Here is a 15,935-nt window from a genome sequence, read left to right on the forward strand (position 1 = left end):
AATTAACAGAGTAGAGCTAGAGTTATCACTGACTAATAAGCAATTGTCACTTAAAGTTAACCAGGAAAGGGAGATGTCTGCCTTTTTTATGGTTCTGAATGATTTTGGTTTTATCTCGAACCAGGCAGGATTATAGAATCCACCTGTTTTTGTCTTATTGCCTCACAACCAATCATGAAGAGTTCTCCTCTGAGGCTGATATTCTATAGAATTGTGTTCCACAAAGAAATATCACAACCCAGTTGTCAGTAACTAGACTTGCTTCCTGAAAGCTGTCAGGGCTTCTTTTCTTTCTATCATTCAGCCTCACTACTTTCACATGTCATCTGCTCTTTTCCTTTGGCAATACGGGAGGGGAAAAAAATGGTGAGCAATGAGGGAATGATAAGATGACATGGGATGGGGAGGTATAATTTATTTTTGATTTGTTCTTAAGGAGTAGGGAATACTTTAAAAACATGAGATGAATGGGAATTTCAAATTTAAAGAAATTATATAGGTGTGGGCTTTGGGGTCAGGAGAATCGATCCTATCGTTCAGACACATTGCAGAGTACAGATTGAGTCTGTTCACTATACTCCACAAACTTACAGAAAAACAACAAAACAGGTAATCCTAATACAATCCACACATATACTACATAGCAGGAAGATTTCATGTGCAAGCTTTGCAAAAGGTTGAAATTTATTCTTAAGTTCATAAATAGCACAAGATTTGCCTTTATTAAATACTCAAAGTGAATACAAAATAATCTTTCATTTTTAAGATGACTGAAAACAGGCACAAGATTTTACTTTTGGCCTCTTTACTCCACCTTTCAGAAATCTTTTTTTTTTTTAAAGAGCACAAGTTAAAAATCAACAAATCAATGAAATAAATTTTTGAAAATTATAGATAAGTTTCCAGTAGACAATATGAATGTTTAAACAGTCCTATTAAATGTCACTCCTACTTTCTCTGCTGTTTGAACCAACTGAGAGATAGCACAAAATGAATCAGCAAAGAAAAAAGTCAACCTTATTACTGAAAAATACTTAGCTGATGTGACATAGTTATACAATTATAATGGCTTCTTAATTATAAACCCAGAATGAAATACAGTATCCACAGGCCTGGCCCACTGGCAACCTCCCCATGTGGGGACCAGCCCCTTTGCAATTTGGAAACTGGATCAGTGGAATATACCGTGTTCCCTTTTAGCAGTTGAATTTCAGAGAGAGAGAGGAAAAGTGGCAGAGCTGTACATAACCAACTCTTTATCCTAAACACATAAACTGGATAAGTTACTCCTTTTGAAAAGAGTAAATGATGAAATAGTGAGATCAGTAGTGTTAAGGGTTGCTGATGATGTTACTCTCAAATTATAAATTCAGAGGCAAGTGAGAAATGCTGAAGATGACCACATAAACAATAGAAATGTGATGGGAGGAGAGGAATTGTCATTTTTCATCCCAAGGATAAAGTTATGTTCGCTATTTTTTTGATACAGATCAAATACATTTTTTAGATAACCAAATAAAATAAGCGTTTTTTTAGTGTCTCCTTTGTACTGGGCTTGGAAGAGCTGCAAGACTCAAATTCTACCTGAGGGATTCTCTGTGTGTTACAGGGAGGCAGCATGGATGAGTGAACAGACTCGGGGTTCTGTCACTTACGGGCTTTATAACTTTGAGTAAAGCATTGGATCTCTGAGGCTTAGTTTGCTCATCTGTAAAATGGGGATGATAAAGTGCCTCTCCCCTCAATGTTTATATTTTGCTTAGTGCAACGCCAGGCCAGTAGCCACTATAAATGAATGTTACTCTTCTCATGTATAAGAAGAAGTTTAGAAGGATGTTAGCCAAAATGCTATCTCTGGATTATAGTATTCCATCTTTTTTTTTCCTTTGTGCTTTCCTGTATTATTTATTTTTACAATAAGCAAGCACCACATTTTTTAAAAAGTCAAAAATATCTATATTTTCAAATTATTAAAAAGAAATTTCAAAAACGTTTCAACAGCCACATAATAAGAAAAGTCTTTATGAAAAATAGATGCAAAGCACACACATACACACACCATAAAGGAATTAAATTTGACAGTTTTAAAACAGAAAACCATAATGAATAAAATTAAACACTAGTAGCCTGAAAGAAATATTTATAGTATCCATTTTAATCTCTAACAAGTCAATAAGAAAAACATGATCCAAAAGTGGGCAAAAAGTAAAAACAAACTAATACAGAAGGCAATATAACTCATCAAGGAATACATTAAATTATTTTCAACCTATAATCATTAAAATTTTAATTAAAATGATAATGACATTATATATCATTATAGATTGATAGATATTTTAAAGTTTTTGACAACAATTTTGCCTGTTCATTTTCTACAGGAAAGTGTAAAAATAATTTAATTTTTCTCTAGCTTCGTTGATCAAAATTTATTTTTATTAAGACTATAGAAAAATGTCTTCCCATTCTACAAGTTTATATAGAAATTCTAATGTAAATTTTTAATATTGTTAAACTTGGGGAAATTTCTATCAAATTCCTTTCTTATATGAGCTATAAGATTTATAAGGAAATTAGGTAAAAATGTGATTTAGTATATTAGAATATATAAAATATATGCATTCACATATAGACATACTTGTAGCTGCGGTACTGCTACAAACTTGTTCTTTCAGAAGCAAGAATTCTGATAAATTCTATTTATCAGAATTTAATAATATTATAAATATTTTAAAATATTATAGTCTGAATAAATGTATTTTATGTTGTATAATCAAATATAATAATAATGGAAAAGAGCCATTTTCTTAGATATTGATAAAAATCAAATCCCTCATTTACAAAAATGTATCCTCTGATTAGAAGACTTTTCCACAGACTAGCTTCTGGCTCTGACATTTTAAAAATTCATTTATTTCTCATTCACATCCTGAAGTATCATATCCTTATATAACATCTTCATATCCTCTCTCCTTCTCTCCCTTCCTCTCCCCCTCTCTTCTTTTCTGTCCCTTTATGAAACTTTGTTCTTCTCTGCCTTCAACATTCTTCACATTTTTCATCATACAGAAAGGCAATTTCATCCACTTGCATGATTGGAAATACCATCTAGAGCTTGATGACGCATAAATAAATGGCCCAGCTGAACTGCAAACATATATTCAGGTATAATAGTCAGGTTTCATTTGTTACACAACATAATACACTCAAAAATGAACTCTTTATCAAAACCAAATCTCCTTTTCTTCTTCTCCTTCTCTGTTAAATAATGATATTACTATCTATCCATTCTTGCGTGCTAAAATTTGTGAGTTCTATTTCACCCTTCCTCCTTTACTCCCTATTTCTAAAAATATAATTAGCTTTTGCCTTTCTAATTATCTCAACTCTCCATTCATTACATCTTCTTCAATGATGGTTATTTTGCTATTACTGATTGTTGTGATGGCGATGGTCATGGTGTTTGTAGTGCATAAGAAAAAATAAGCACCCTTTGAGACATTGCTTCAGCAATACGTGAACCATGAACTTCCAGATGTTCAAGCTGGTTTCAGAAAAGGCAGAGGAACCAGAGATAGAATTGCCAACATCTGCTGGATTATAGAAAAAGCAAGAGAGTTCCAGAAAAACATCTATTTCTGCTTTATTGACTATGCCAAAGCCTTTGACTGTGTGGATCACAATAAACTGTGGAAAATTCTGAGAGAGATGGGAATACCAGACCACCTGACCTGCCTCTTGAGAAACCTATCACTGACTCGATGGATATGAGTTTGGGTGAACTCCGGGAGTTGGTGATGGACAGGGAGGTGTGGCGTGCTGCAATTCATGGAGTCACAAAGAGTCGGACACGACTGAGCGACTGAACTGAACTGAACTGAACTGAGACATTGCACTTGAGAATCCTAGAGCAAATTACAGATGTCCCAAAAAAAACCTGGAAACATAGTGATGGAACTTGAGAGAGAGTGTTGTAAGTCAACTACATGGAATTGATAGGTTTAAATCATGGATTGTAAGAGAGTAAAACAAAGGAAAAGGAGCAAACTTGGTTCTCCTTAAAAAATATGGTTCTGTTACCACATTCAGTATAATGAGAAAATATCTCAAAATTCCCAGTACACTCCCAGCATGGGCATCTTTGAAAAGAAGATTAAAAACCTTTGCATACCTACCTTGATTAGCTACATAGTGGCTGAGTATATCAGCAACGCACACCCAGAAATACACATAGCATGCAATGCAGTTACTGCACAGAAGGTCATTTCATTTTTAAATGGAGCCTAGGGAAGGGCAGAGAGAAGGTCTCAAACATTTGTACATCTCTCTATGCTTAGTTTCTTTCACCATAAAAGAAGGTGATCAAATGATGTGGTCCTCAAAGCCCCTCTCAGATCTCACTTCTCATCATCCCATGACTTTCTATGGCCAAGTTCAGTTCAGTTCAGTTCAGTTGCTCAGTCGTGTCCGACTCTTTGTGACCCCATGAATCGCAGCACACCAGGCCTCCCTGTCCATCACCAACTCCCAGACTTCAACCAGACTCACATCCATCGAGTCAGTGATGCCATCCAACCATCTCATGCTCTATCGTCCTCTTCTCCTCCTGCCCCAATCCCTGCCAGCATCAGAGTCTTTTCCAATGAGTCAACTCTTCGCATGAGGTGACCAAAGTACTGGAGTTTCAGCTTCAGCATCATTTTCTCCAAAGAAATCCCAGGGTTGATCTCCTTCAGAATGGACTGGTTGGATCTCCTTGCAGTCCAAGGGACTCTCAAGAGTCTTCCCCAACACCACAGTTCAAAAGCATCAATTCTTCGGTGCTCAGCCTTCTTCACAGTCCAACTCTCACATCCATACATGACTACTGGAAAAACCATAGCCTTGACTAGACAGACCTTTGTTGGCAATGTAATGTCTCTGCTTTTGAATATGCTATCTAAGTTGCTCATAACTTTTCTTCCAAGGAGTAAGCATCTTTTAATTTCATGGCTGCAATCACCATCTGCAGTGATTTTGGAGCCCAAAAAAATAAAGTCTGACACTGTTTACACTGTTTCCCCATCTATTTCCCATGAAGCGATGGGACCAGATGCCATGATCTTCGTTTTCCAAATATTGACTTTTAAGCCAACTTTTTCACTCTCCTCTTTCACTTTCATCAAGAGGCTTTTTAGTTCCTCTTCACTTTCTATGGCCAAAGTTCTTCTCAATTTGACAACCAAACGACAAGGCAGAAAGGAATACTCCATGTTCACTTTTACTTCAAAAGCCATTGGTTCCCGTAAAAAATTTGTTTCATTTTACCATAAAAAAATAAAATAACCCAAGCCCTTTTTCCTGTATTCAGTTGCATTTACTGGTGCCCATCTTGTGCTGGATTCTATGCTGAATGGATAATCTATTATGGTTTTAAATTTTTCTGTTCATGCTGCCTTTCATATTATACTTGCATTGAGTGGTTATATGCACCATATCATCACCAAAATTTTTATGTTTGTTGCACTCAGTGCAGTAGACATTAATTCTACTGATAGTCTATACTCTAAAAATGTATATTCTACAGCATATGCTTGAGCTTCTTCAAAAAGCAATTTTCTAATATTGACATTGATAGAATTGTTTTATTATATTTTGAAGTTTTCTTTGTTGTTCCTTCAATATTAAAGAAATGCCTAGGGATATATCATAATTTGATATTAGTGGTAACACATTTGATTATTTTTTATGTCCAAAACTTTCAGATTCTAAAATAAGAGAATTTCCTTTTCTCTTAGCACTCTCAAACTTGAAAGCTAAGGTGTTTCTAAATTTTAAAAACTAGTCCTTTAGAATAAAAGTAAAACATTGTTATCTATGAAGCAAAGGCTGAGGTAGATGTTCTAATACTGTTTTTCAAGTAATTCGGTCTAAAGAGATGAAAATCAATATTTCAGAAAATAAAAATCTAAAGTCACATATAAGAATATTTCATTCAATGACAATGGTTTACATACATCAGAGGATTTAGCATCATATTTTTCTATAGTACATCAATGTTATCTATCACAGAATATGGGAATCAAGAAAAAAACATGTTTTTTTCATATAAACTTTTGAGGAGATAAATGTGCTGAAGTAAAATTTTCAGAAATCAAAAACCAACAAAAAGCAGGAAATAAGCAGTTTCAAAAGGCATAATGCAAAAAATTATAAAACAGAGTCTCTTGGCCATAATGGAAGTCTCTGCTTTCATTTTCTTTCCTCTGCACTGATGTGCCTCCCTGTTCTCTACCAATCCTCCACCTCAGTTTCCAATTCAACAAGAGGATTTGAAGAGCCTTTTAAAATGCATGCAATAAAATAAGAGAAATGAAAAAGAAAACAGGCAAATAGGGAGCCGAAAGAGAATGAAATGATGAGATTAGCCAGAGACTCAATACAATAGAAATATATTAGATTCTAGTTCCTTTAGAATTCTATGCAATTATTAAGAGGACCCACACATTTCACTCTGATTTTTTCTAGCACCAAATGCAAAATTAAAAACATGATCAGTTATTTGTTTCACATTTTCTATTTATAAAATACGTCCATTGCCTGAAGAAAGCAGATTTTTGTCCCTTTTCCATCTGAAGGCTATTTTTCCCTTGAATTGTCATTAATGTATCATGGAGTAAGAAGAAAGTAGGAATACAAAGAACAACAGCAAAAAAAAAAAGTATGTATAGATGAAGAGAGAGCACCACTCAATCAAAAAAACTCATGACTGTTACACTCTGGTGATACAGGGGCAGAAAGAGGCAGTGTGTCTTTGTTTAATTTCCTGTAAACCTAGCTTGGTCTTCTCTTCTGAGGCAAATTAGCAAACAATAGTCATTTTTATGCCTGCAGGGCTCAGAGATCTAAGAATACTCCTGTCTCATTTTGCTAACATAAACTCATTGGAAATTTGGTCACTGACCACATAAGACCACTTGAAATAAATGTAAATAAAATGTTTTAGAATATTTTATAGTAAAGTGAGAAATCTCCTGTTTGCTCCACTAAGCTAGTGGAAAACTTAACAGAAAATAATAAACTAATATATAGTCTCTTTGTGTTAATGCCTGATGAGAGTGTATCATAGGTTTTGGTTGTTTTCAATCTCTCTCTTTCTCTCTTTCTCTCTCTCTCTCACACACACACACACACACATTTGCCTGAGACAACAGAATGGTCTAGATAATAGAAGAGAGATTCAGGTGGGTACTCATATGTCTACTTTCTTCTTCTAAATAACAACCTGAAATGTAGGACAAGTGACTTTATTTCATCCAATTTATCCAATTAATCATGAATATCAAAAGATGACACTCTGAGGTTTTGCCTCTATTAAAGCTGTGAATTTTTCTACGTGAGGGTAAGTGGATATAAAAATCATGACAGATATGAAAAAGTATCCAAGCACAATGCTGAACATAGAAAAGGGGCTCATTGAATCCTCACAGAGTTAGATAGCTTTCTTCTTAACAGATAAACAGTAAAAGAGAAAAAAGAAAAACTCAATTTGTCAAAAACAACAAAGGGCAGAAAATCAGCCCCCCAAAAGATAAAAACATCCTGTACATTCCAGTTGGTTCTATTGTGAACTCCTTAAAAAATTAAGAATACACAGAAGAACTGTACAAAAAAGATCTTCACAACCCAGATAATCATGATGGTGTGATCACTCACACTCACTTAGAGCCAGACATCCTGGAATATGAAGTCAAGTGGGCCTTAGGAAGCATCACTACAAACAAAGCTAATGGAGATGATGGAATTCCAGTTGAGCTATTTCAAATCCTAAAAGATGATGCTGTGAAAGTGCTGCACTCAATATGCTAGCAAATTTGGAAAACTCAGCAGTGGCCACGGGACTGGAAAAGGTCAGTTTTCATTCCAATCCCAAAGAAAGACAATGCCAAAGAATGCTCAAACTACCACACAATTGCAATCATCTCACATGCTAGTGAAGTAATGCTCAAAATTCCCTAAGCCAGGCTTCAGCAATACATGAACCATGAACTTCCAGATGTTCAAGCTCGTTTTAGAAAAGGCAGAGGAACCAGAGATCAAATTGCCAACATCCACTGGATCATCGAAAAAGCAAGAGAGTTCCAGAAACACATCTACTTCTGTTTTATTGACTATGCCAAAGCCTTTGATTGTGTGGATCACAATAAACTGGAAAATTCTGAAAGAGATAAGAATACCAGACCACCTGACCTGCCTCTTAAGAAATCTGTATGCAGGTCAGGAAGCAACAGAACTGGACATGGAACAACAGACTGGTTCCAAATAGGAAAAGGAGTACATCAAGGCTGTATATTGTCACCCTGCTTATTTAACTTCTATGCAGAGTACATCATGAGAAATGCTGGGCTGGAAGACGCACAAGCTGGAATCAAGATTGCCGGGAGAAATATCAATAACCTCAGATATGCAGATGACACCACCCTTGTGGCAGAAAGTGAAGAACTAAAGAGCCTCTTGATGAAGGTGAAAGAGGAGAGTGAAAAACTTGGCTTAAAGCTCAACATTCAGAAAACGAAGATCATGGCATCTGGTCCCATCACTTCATGGGAAATAGATGGTGAAACAGTTGAAACAGTGTCAGACTTTATTTTTCTGGGCTCCAAAATCACTGCAGATGGTGATTGCAGCCATAAAATTAAAAGACACTCCTTGGAAGGAAAGTTATGACCAACGTAGACAGCACATTAAAAAGCAGAGACATAACTTTGTCAACAAAGGTCCATCTAGTCAAGGCTATGGTTTTTCCAGTGGTCATGTATGGATGTAAGAGCTGGGGTATAAAGAAAGCTGAGCACCAAAGAATTGATGCTTTTGAACTGTGGTGTTGGAGAAGACTCTTGAGAGTCCCTTGGACTGCAAGGAGATCCAACCAGTCCATCCTAAAGGAGTATATACCAGTCCTGGGTATTCATTGGAAGGACTGATGTTGAAGCTGAAACACCAATACTTTGGCCACCTGATGCAAAGAGCTAACTCATTTGAAAAGACCCTGATGCTGAGAAAGATTGAAGGCACGAGGAGAAGGGGACGACAGAGGATGAGATGGTTGGATGGCATCACCAACTCAATGGACGTGAGTTTGAGTGGACTCCAGGAGTTGGTGATGGACAGGGAGGCCTGGCGTGCTGTGGTTCATGGGATCGCAAAGAGTCAGACACGACTGAGTGACTGAACTGAATTGAACTGAAAATAGGTAGAGAGCCATGTGAAGCTCATGATGGTATACGAAACTGGCAAGATGGATTCTGGAATGTGGGTGGAGTAGGTGTATGCTAAGTAGTGTGTGATTCTTTACAAGCCCTTATGACCCCATGGACTGTAGCCCAACAGGCTCTTCTGTCCATGAGATTATAAAGGCAAGTATACTGGAATGGGTTGCCATTTCCTCCTTCAGGGGATTTTCCAAACCCAGAGACTGAACCTGCGTCTCTTCTGTCTCCTGCACTGGCAGATGGATTCTTGACTCCTGAGCCACCAGAGAAGTTCATCCTGTTTTCATGCATCCTTGATCTTTTTTGTTTCTGGACAAAGACAGGGTCATCACAACTCAAAAATTAACTCAAAAACACAATAGAATAACAAAAGGTTTACAAAGCCTAGCTCATTGCAAAAGTAGTTAATTCAGGGTGGCTTCATTTAGTACATGTGGGTCAAAATTCAATGAGGTTTTGGTAACTGGGGAAATAGCTTGAAGAACAGGTTTGAAAATAAATAGGAATTATAGCCACAAACAAGGAAGGACATTTACAAACAAAAGATATATATAGAGCACAGAAGAATAGATGAGCTGCCCATGAAATGAGTTTCCTGACACCCTTTCCCTAGTATATCATCTGAAAGCTCCATAAAAATCACTCTACTGGATCAATCATTGAAGGTTCTGAGAATATATTTTTCAAATAGTTCTATGGCAATTTATTTGGATTCATATTGCAAATAAGCTACTAGATCACTTAGAACAAAATTTCAAAAATACATACTAGGAAAATTTCCGTAGGATAACTAGGAAGGAGAAAAATAGCTTGGCCCACTACCTAGTGGAAAAGACCCAATTCAGTGACTATAGCAGGAACGATCAATGTCAGGAAGGCCCTATAGTCCAGGGGAGACACTCTGGGAATATGTCACCTATCCCTCCCAGTTTGTTTTGTCCCCTTTGCCAGCAAATTCATCTCTGACTCAGTAAGAAGTAAAAGGCCCGAAGGATGGGTGAAGGATTGTGTGTTGACATCCAGGAGTTCGACTCAGACCCACCCAGGTGAACTGAACAGCAGAGGTGACCCTTCCTTCGGCTCCCTTCTTTGGCACGCTTGCTCACTCTGGTGTATACACTCCTATAGCTTGTGGTGTGAGTCTAATCATTCATGTCACTTTCCGGGGGCAATGTTCATACTACCACATAGAACAGGACAAAATGAAAAGCTCATGTTTGCTGGACAGCATGACCCCTTTTCTGATCAGACTATTGTTTTAGATTGAAGCCTTTGAAGCTATATACTGGAGGCAACTGGAATTCTCAGACCTTTAGTCTTGTATTATTCTTTCACATATTTTGGAAACTGCTGAACCCCTTTTTATATGTTGCTGTGATTCAAAGTGTGAGTAACTGAGATAAGAATACTGCCTATCTGTAGAGGAAGGATCTTTGAATAAATGGAGAAAATTAAACATCATTGTTCCCATAAGATGCCAAGCGAAATAACTTTTATAGACAAATATTCACTTTTTCTTTTGTGATGTGAGACTCTAACCTAATTTTGTTTCACAAAACATCTCATTCTAAAGGAGGAAAGGCTTTTTTAACTGAAATAATCATACATTAATAAGCACATAGGGCTAAGATAAGCCTGAAGAAAAGGTTAAAAGTATGATGAGTCATAAACTGACAGTAAAGAAATTGATTATTTAACATAAAACATTGTACTAAGTATAAGCTGTGGAATGTACGTCTACTGCCTGAGACAGTGACTAACAGTCGAGTGTGCTATGGTATAGCTAGCAAGGTTTGGGGAGGTTGGTCTATTTTTGTTTTCTTTCTGCTTTGAGGGAGAAATTTCAGCTAATAAACAACATCAAAATGTTTAAAACTTCTTGAGCATCAAGGTCAATTACTCAAGGGTCCTAAAAGTCATATCTTTTATTTCACTTTTGATTTTTTACTTCAGAAGATTTGGGTTGGGAAGATCCCCTGGAAAAGGAAATAGTAACCCCCTCCATTAATCTTGCCTGGAGAATCCCATAGACAGAGGAGCCTGGCATGCTATAGTCCATGGGGTCACAAAGAGTCAGACATGACTGAAGCAACTTAGCACACAAGCACGCTACAATCAAATTGGTTTACCTCTTCAGAGATCAAACCCATGTCTCCAGCAGTGGCAGGCAGATTCCTTACCACTAAGCCACCTGGCAAGCACACATATATGTATATACTCTAGTACAATTACATTGTTCCATAGTTTTAGTTGTATATCTGAAAATTTTCTCTTACTTATTTAGAATTAAATGTATTATTATCACTGTAGATACTTTACTGAGAGCTCCCTGAGTCTATTACACTTATCACAGTGCCTGGCACACTTTTTTAAAAAAGCAAATAAACCAATAAATCAGTATGGCAGCTATTCTTATAACCATTTTACAGATAGTGAAATGGAAAAGTAGAGAAATGGCCAACCTAGTACTCTGAAAGAGTTCCTTTGTATCTAATCTCAGATGCTTTCCACTAACCCTTGCTATTGTTTTTGCTTTGGTTTTGGGAGGGTTGTTTGGTTTTTGCCTTTTAGTTTTCAATTTTTTTTTTTACTAAAAACTTCATTGCATTTCACACTGATGGGGTTTTTCTTCTGACTCGACCACTGCTTTTCCCTCGTCTGCTAGGTACACCAAAATGAAGACTGCCACCAACATCTATATTTTCAACCTTGCTCTGGCAGATGCCCTAGCAACCAGTACCCTGCCTTTCCAGAGTGTCAATTACCTGATGGGAACATGGCCGTTTGGAACCATCCTGTGCAAGATTGTGATCTCCATAGACTACTACAATATGTTCACCAGCATATTCACCCTCTGCACCATGAGTGTGGATCGCTACATTGCAGTCTGCCATCCTGTCAAGGCCCTGGATTTCCGCACTCCCCGTAATGCCAAGATCATCAACATCTGCAACTGGATCCTCTCTTCAGCCATTGGTCTGCCTGTGATGTTCATGGCAACGACGAAGTACCGGCAAGGTGACTGATGCTGCGGGCCTGGGGGGTGGAGAGTATACAGATGGGTATGTTGGTGACGCCATGACCCAAGTAGAATTTACAGAGTGGTCCAGTGCTGTGCAAACTGTAGTTTTCGTGATTCTTCCTCATAAAATACTTTTGAATATTTTGAAATAGGAATTTTCCCCTAAAATTTTAAGTCCAGTGAACATTTTAGAGAGACTATAACCCAAAATCTATCCATTCCTGATTCCTCTGCACTGTAATCATTCCTGATTACTTCATCCGAATGATGGCAGCATAAGAACACAGATCTTTAAACAGTAATTAGAGCTTAGACCCAAAGAACATTAAGTGGAGGCTTGTTTGAAAATGTCAAGTGACTGCCTACATGACAAGTGTGTCTTTTTAGACCTCATTTCAGAATGATAAACCACCCATCAAAAAGAGGAGTTTAGGGAATTTCCTGGTGGTCCATTGCTTAGGACTTGGCACTTTCACTGTGGTGCCCTGGGTAGGAAAACTAAGATCCCACAAGCTCTTCAGAAGCCAAAAAAAAGAGGGAAAAAAAGTGGAGTGAAGGCACCCAGTAGCTGGAAACTCCTAGAGTCTGGACAGTGATTATATTTTTATGTCAACTTAGACTCCATAGAGAATCTAGCTCGTGGCGAGAGATACATAACGTCATCAAAGCTGACAACCAAATGACATATTTGGAAAAATCAACAGAGATCTGAATTTTTTTCCATGAATTCTTTAAATCTTCCTTTCAGGATCTGTGTACCACGAGCCATAAGTTAACTCGGGTCAAGGCTATAAATTAGAAAGCAAATTGGCAATATTAACACCTGATGATAGCATTAAATGTTGCTGCTAATTCTTCCTTATACTTCTTTTTCTCTAGGTTCCATAGATTGTACACTAATATTCTCTCACCCAACGTGGTACTGGGAAAACCTGCTGAAAATCTGCGTTTTCATCTTTGCCTTCATCATGCCTATCCTCATCATTACAGTGTGTTATGGGCTGATGATCTTACGCCTCAAGAGTGTCCGCATGCTCTCTGGCTCCAAAGAAAAGGACAGGAACCTGCGAAGAATTACCAGGATGGTGCTGGTGGTTGTGGCTGTGTTCATTGTCTGCTGGACACCCATTCACATCTACGTCATCATTAAAGCCTTGATCACAATCCCGGAAACTACTTTCCAGACCGTTTCCTGGCATTTCTGCATTGCTCTAGGTTATACCAACAGCTGCCTGAACCCCGTCCTTTATGCATTTCTGGATGAAAACTTCAAACGATGCTTCAGAGAGTTCTGTATCCCAACTTCCTCCACCATTGAGCAGCAAAACTCCACTCGAATTCGTCAGAACACCAGAGACCACCCCTCCACAGCCAATACGGTGGATAGGACTAACCATCAGGTATGCAGCTTTTAGGACTGGGTGTACCTACCAGGGATGACATAAAAATTACAGAGCTTTTTAAAGTCCAACATTAGAATCCATTAGAAGTGGACCGGTAACTCAGGGGTTGAGGTCAGTACAAGGAGGGAGGGAGGAGAGGAGGAAATTATGATCACTGTGGCCGAGGAACACTTCGTTATATAAACCGAGCTCTATGTATTTTGCACATAATCATTTAGATATAGAGACATTCCGATTAGAATTCCATAAATCTGCTAGAAGTCTGTGTTGCCGCAGCCTTTTCGCCTATGCAAGGTTAATGATTTCAGCACATTGAAGAAGAGATCCTCATCTAGAATTCTGATTTCCCCTAATGTTAGGTGTTTCGTGCATATCATTCCAACATCCTTGTCACTTCTTTTTTAGCTTAATATAATGGTTTTATTTCTTGTTCACTAGAATACAGAGCCCAGCGGAGGACACACTGCCTTCCTTCAGCTCATGGATATTCCACCAGGAATAGATGGCTTTTATAACTGGTGGGCTTCCCTGGTGGCTCAGATAGTAAAGAGTCTGTCTGCAATGCAGGAGACCCGGGTTGGATCCCTAGGTTGGAAAGATCCCCTATAGAAGGAAATGACAACCACTCCAGTGTTGCTTGCCTGTAAAATCCAGACAGGAGAGTCTAGCGGGCTATAGTCCATGAGGTCACAGAGTCAGGCACGACTGAAGCGACTAACATGAGGACGACGATCAGCAAGGGGATGAGAAGAGAGAGACAGGGGAAGGCGCACAGACTTTCAACTGCCTTAGCTTTGACATAACACGTTTGACTTTCAACTACAGTCCTTTGGAACAAACTGGTCACAAAGCCCTAACCAAGGGCAAAGGAGGCTGGGAAATTTAGCAGGGGGTATAGAATTAAGTGACCACTAGCTCTGCCACAGTGCTTCTGTGGCATCTACCTCTATCCCCAAGTAAAGTCCCTGCCACTTCTCTAAAGCCAGTCCTGCTCTGGTTCTGTGGTTGCAAAGAAAGCATCAGCATTTTGCCCACTGTGGTAATGAGGGATGATGTTTGCAGTGTCCCAGAAAAGGAGAAAGAAAGTCAGATGGACACTGTTACTTTGTTAGGTCACTGACTTGTAAATTTTCATACCTGAACTCAGACCTATTACTTCTTGGAACTAAATTAGTTTTATAACAGTATTAGTTATAAACTAATACAAAAAATTCGTTATAAACTAAATTAGTTTTATAATGGACTGTAGCCCACCAAGTTCCTCTGTCCCTGGGATTTCCCAGTCAAGAATATTGGATTGGGTTTTCCATTTCCTCCTCCAGGGTATCCCTCTGACCTAGGGATCAAACCCACATCTCCTGCATTGGCAGGTGGATTCTTTACTGCCAACTCACCTGGGAAGCCCAGTCAACATGCCCCTTGAGGCTAATATCATAAGGAGTGACTATTTCCTGGAAGATGTATCCCTACACATAAAGGAGTACAGACAGAAGCCTGCATGGAAGAGGCCAGATTTACACACAGCAGTATAATCACACAAGAAATCAAAAAAAAAAAAAAAAGAAAAGAAAGAAAAGATTAAAACATCTGTCTCTAGGCTACTGTTACCTGTTCAGTGTCTGGTTTTGAAAATTTGGCCTCTGACCTGTTAAATAAATCAGTCACTTACTTATCAATGTAAGCAAGTAAATTTCCAAATAATGGTGCCGGCATCCCCCAAATCGTGGTGTATGTAATTGTATAACACAGAGCTCAAATGCAAACTCCCTGTGAAAGTAAATCCTCATGTCAGAAGCTTAGATAAAGTTTCTAGGATCAGGGAGCAGCCATGGGAACAGATGGCTCCATGACAATCACCCAGAAGCCAAATCAAGGGGCCAGAAGGAGAACCTGACTCCCTTAAGAGGCAGCTGCTTCATCTCTGCTTTCTCTTCTCCCACTACTGCCACCAAACCGACCCCAACCCAGGCTCACCCTTCTAATTGACAGCAGGACTAATGTACTACGGCCCAGATGGATCTGTCATAGGCGCATTAATCCTCATACCCTCGATATTAAATCACGCTCAAATGAACCCAGGAACTGGCAAGCCCTAGGGAGCATGAGGTAATGGTGGCAGACCCACTTCCAACCAAAGGGAAATGATTAACTTATTATGTCTCATTTCTAATTCCATTTCCAAAAGGAAAGCCAGAAAGAAATGTTTTCCCACTCTGCTCCTTTCTTTTTTTTTTTTTTTTCTTCATCATCAAGACCTCTAAG

At 38.3% G+C, this 15,935-nt stretch overlaps 1 protein-coding gene across 1 annotated transcript in view; it reads left to right on the forward strand.

Moving 5' to 3' along the window:
• OPRM1 (opioid receptor mu 1) overlaps positions 1–15,935 on the forward strand; it is a 57,584-nt gene that overhangs the window by 23,385 nt on the left and 18,264 nt on the right. The window contains exons 2-3 of the mRNA XM_040238727.1: positions 11,914–12,266; positions 13,150–13,670. Coding sequence (XP_040094661.1) covers positions 11,914–12,266; positions 13,150–13,670 — 874 coding nt within the window. The remainder of the gene's footprint in view (positions 1–11,913; positions 12,267–13,149; positions 13,671–15,935) is intronic.

This window comes from Oryx dammah, unplaced genomic scaffold (genome assembly GCF_014754425.2).
Source record: "Oryx dammah isolate SB20612 unplaced genomic scaffold, SCBI_Odam_1.1 HiC_scaffold_4, whole genome shotgun sequence".
In the NCBI taxonomy this organism is placed as follows: Eukaryota; Metazoa; Chordata; class Mammalia; order Artiodactyla; family Bovidae; genus Oryx; species Oryx dammah.